Source organism: Myotis davidii, unplaced genomic scaffold (assembly GCF_000327345.1).
Source record: "Myotis davidii unplaced genomic scaffold, ASM32734v1 scaffold796, whole genome shotgun sequence".
In the NCBI taxonomy this organism is placed as follows: domain Eukaryota; kingdom Metazoa; phylum Chordata; class Mammalia; order Chiroptera; family Vespertilionidae; genus Myotis; species Myotis davidii.
The window spans coordinates 657054-660421 of NW_006287809.1; the positions used below are offsets into that span (position 1 = coordinate 657054).

Sequence of the window (3368 nt, forward strand, 5' to 3'; positions counted from 1 at the left end):
CATTAACCCCCAACCTCTCACCCGCCCCGCACTCATACTCTCATCCCCCTGTTGTCTGTGTCCATTGGTTTGGCTTAATTGCATGCATACAAGTCCTTTGATTGATCTCTTAACATTTTTTAAAAAATTGATTCCAGAGAGGAAGGGAGAGGGAGAGAGAAACATCAATGATGAGAGAGAATCATGGATTGGCTGCCTCCTGTGTACCCCCCACTGGGGATCAAGCCCTCCTGGTTCAAAGGTCGATGCTCAATCACTGAGCCACACCAGTTGGGCAAGGGTTCACTTTTCATTGCTGAATTTCAAGCATGGGAGTGGCCCTGGGCGGTTGGCACAGCTGGCTGGAGCATCTTCCGGTACAACAAAAGGGTTGCAGGTCCCACCCGGTTAGGGTACATGCCTGGGTTGTGGGCTCGATCCCAGCTCCATCCCTCGGGGGCACAGAGTAGGCAACTCATCAATGTTTCTTTCTCTAATCAATTTTTTAAATGTCCGGTCCTCCGTTCAACCAATCCAAGCTTAATATGCTAAGACTGTTCAGCCACTCACTATGACGTGCACTGACCACCAGGGGGCAGACAGTCAAAGGTTGACCAGTCGCTATATGTGCACTGCAGAGGGCAGATGCTCCAACAGATAGGTTAGCTTGCTGCTGGGGTCCGGCTGATTGGGACTGAGCAAGAGAAGCTGGACACGCCCTGGAGCCCTCCCAGGGCCCCTCAACACTGTTTGACCCCCATGCCGGGCCCGCCCCCAGCCGTGCACAAATTCCTGCACCGGGCCTCTAGTATTAAATAAATAAATAAAATAAAGGGGAACTTCATGGGTGGGGGCAGCCTGGTTCCTTATCTCTTAGTTTTGCTGTGTCATACATCCGGCAATTTGTTTATTGGAAATGGGTATCTTTGAAATGGATGACTCAGCTTAATGTCAGGCATTTACATTACAGTAAAAAGTAGGTGATGTCATGCACCGGCCTCAGCTCCGCTCCCCAAGGGGCCTTCGCTGTGGGCAGGGCTTGGACCCTCACTGTGGGCCCGGGAGGTGACCAGGGTCAGCTCCGTTCTCCAGAGACGAGGCAGAGGCTCAGAGGGGTGAAGCCACTGGCCCCAGGTTGCCCCGCGAGGGAAGGGAGGAGCTCTTTCCATGAATAATGTAGCTGGAGAAGGAGAGAGGTAACAGCCGCAGAGTGAGACAGGGACAGACACACAGACACAGGCATCCAGGCTCCAGGCCCTCGCTCCTGAGTGACCCTGAGCGAGTCCCCGCTTTCTTGGGCCTCAGTTTTCCCATCTGATCCCTGAGGCATAGGGGAGACCCACCTGCCAGGCGGCCAGACAGCGGCTACACAGCAGGTGCCCACAGGGCTCGATCCTCACGTCCTTGTTGGCCTCAGCACAGATCTTACAGAGCTCGAAGGTGGAGTTCATGGCCCAGTACAGCTGCAGCTGCTCCTGGCAGACGAGGAGATGGACGGTGGTGACATCAGCCAGGGGCACAGAGCCGGGCCCGAACCTCCGGGCCAGCCCCCAACCCTCCCCCAGGTTCCAGGGCGTATCTGCTGCCTCCGACATGCACCTGGTGCTGTGAGATGTGTTCCCTGGGGTAGCCAGCTCTCAGGGCTGCCAGATTTAGCCACTAAAATTACAGGATGCGCTTGGAATGCCGTCCCATGCACCAAAAGGTTGCAGGTTCGATGACTGGTCAGCACACATGCCCAGGTTGCGGGTTTGATACCTGGTTGGCGGGGGTGGGGTGGGGTGGGAGCCTATGGGAGGCAGCCGATGAATGTTTCTCTCTCTCTTCCTTTATCTCTAAAAAACCATCCCTTGGGTGAGAATGAAAAAATACAGGATGCCCTGTCACATTTGATTTTCAGAAGCACAAAGAATAAAGGAAAAAGTCTGGTATTTTAGGTAAAAGTATGTCCCAAACACTGTGTGGGATAGACTTACACTTAAAAAAATGTACTTGTTGTTTCTCTTCCACACACGGGGTGACTGCACAGACCAAGGGACAGGGGCTGCGCTGCTGACCTCAGAAGTACCGTTTCCTGGTCTAACCCCAGGAAAACCCCTGAGCAGGGGCAGGAGGAGCTGTATTTCCCAGAGAAGGCACAGAACCTCAGAGAGGCCAAGTGATTTATGTACCTCGGGCCCCATGGCCATAACACCAGCACGAAGCCCCAAGGCCTCTGGGATCCCAGGCCTGGCTCGGTGAGAGGGAATTCCTGAGCCAAGTGTGTGTGTGTGTGGGGGGTGCACAAATTAATAAGCATAACACAAATAAACCTATTCTTCTTGTTTTCCAAAAGCAAAATACTTCCTGTTGCGCACACCAAACAAGTCAGTTGAAGACTAATGATGTGGCAATTGGCTGCTAAAATATTCACTGCTAGTGATTAGTGGAGAGAAATGGTGCACCTGTGCTCAAACTGACACTCTCTAGGACTAGCTATGTCCCCGCAGGCCTCTGGGGCAGGGCCACAGGCCCTCAGACCCCCCAGACTGAGCGCTCATCACCTAAGTGACTCGAGCCCTGGGAACGTGGATCAGATGACCGAGAACCAGGAAACGGATCAAAGTCCAGGCCTCCTTCTCCCAGAACGTCACCGTCCTAGTCTTCAGGCTTGAGCATACCAGCATCTGAGTCACAGATTCCTGGGGGGACCAGATCCTAGAGTCTTGGACCATCAGTGCTACCAGGCCCCTCCTGGTCACTCACGCTGCTTCCTCTTGCTTCATAGCTGGAGACTGAGGCCCAGTGTGGGAGAGGCGACTACCCAAGGTCACCAGTGAGGTCCGGAGGAACACAGGCCAGGGCTGTGGGCAGGTTCAAGCTCCAGGACCCAGGGCAGCCGAGAAGGCTCAGCACCCTTTGGGTCTCCCATTGAGGTCAGAACTGCACCTTCAGACCAACAGCGGGGTCACACGTCTCCTAAAGCTGCTGGCTCTGCCTGACCTGGGCCCACAAACAGGGGCAGCTCTCCCACAAACACACCGTGTGACCTGGGCGGGGCAACTCTCCATCTGGCCTCAGTTTTCCCTTCTGTAAAATGGACATACTCATGTTTAGGACAAAGATGGGCGGCACGGATGAAATAAGACAGCGCAGCGCGCCTTCTCCACATGTAAACGATCAATAAGAGGGAACTGCTATGACCCACGTCAGACCCAGAAAGCCGACTGGCCGTGGGGTGGAAAGAGCTGGTGTCCCTTCCCCTCTCTCAGGGCTTCGATTTTCCCATCTGTGAAACGGTGGTGGTGGCGGTGGTGATGGTGTGTGTGTGTGTGTGTGTGTGTGTGTGTGTGTGTGTGTGTGTAGCAGGGAGGTTAATGACATCGACAGTGCTCACTCTTATTTTAACT

The 3368-nt window shown here is 54.1% G+C and overlaps 1 protein-coding gene across 1 annotated transcript in view; it reads right to left on the reverse strand.

Annotated features, from left to right (window-relative positions):
- Positions 1 to 3368, reverse strand: part of CBLC (Cbl proto-oncogene C, E3 ubiquitin protein ligase) — a 41008-nt gene that overhangs the window by 7351 nt on the left and 30289 nt on the right. Inside the window, exons 7-8 of the mRNA XM_015561207.1 lie at positions 3347 to 3366; positions 1293 to 1454 (exon numbers count right to left, since the gene is read on the reverse strand). Of these exons, the coding sequence (XP_015416693.1) occupies positions 1293 to 1454; positions 3347 to 3366 (182 nt within the window). The remainder of the gene's footprint in view (positions 1 to 1292; positions 1455 to 3346; positions 3367 to 3368) is intronic.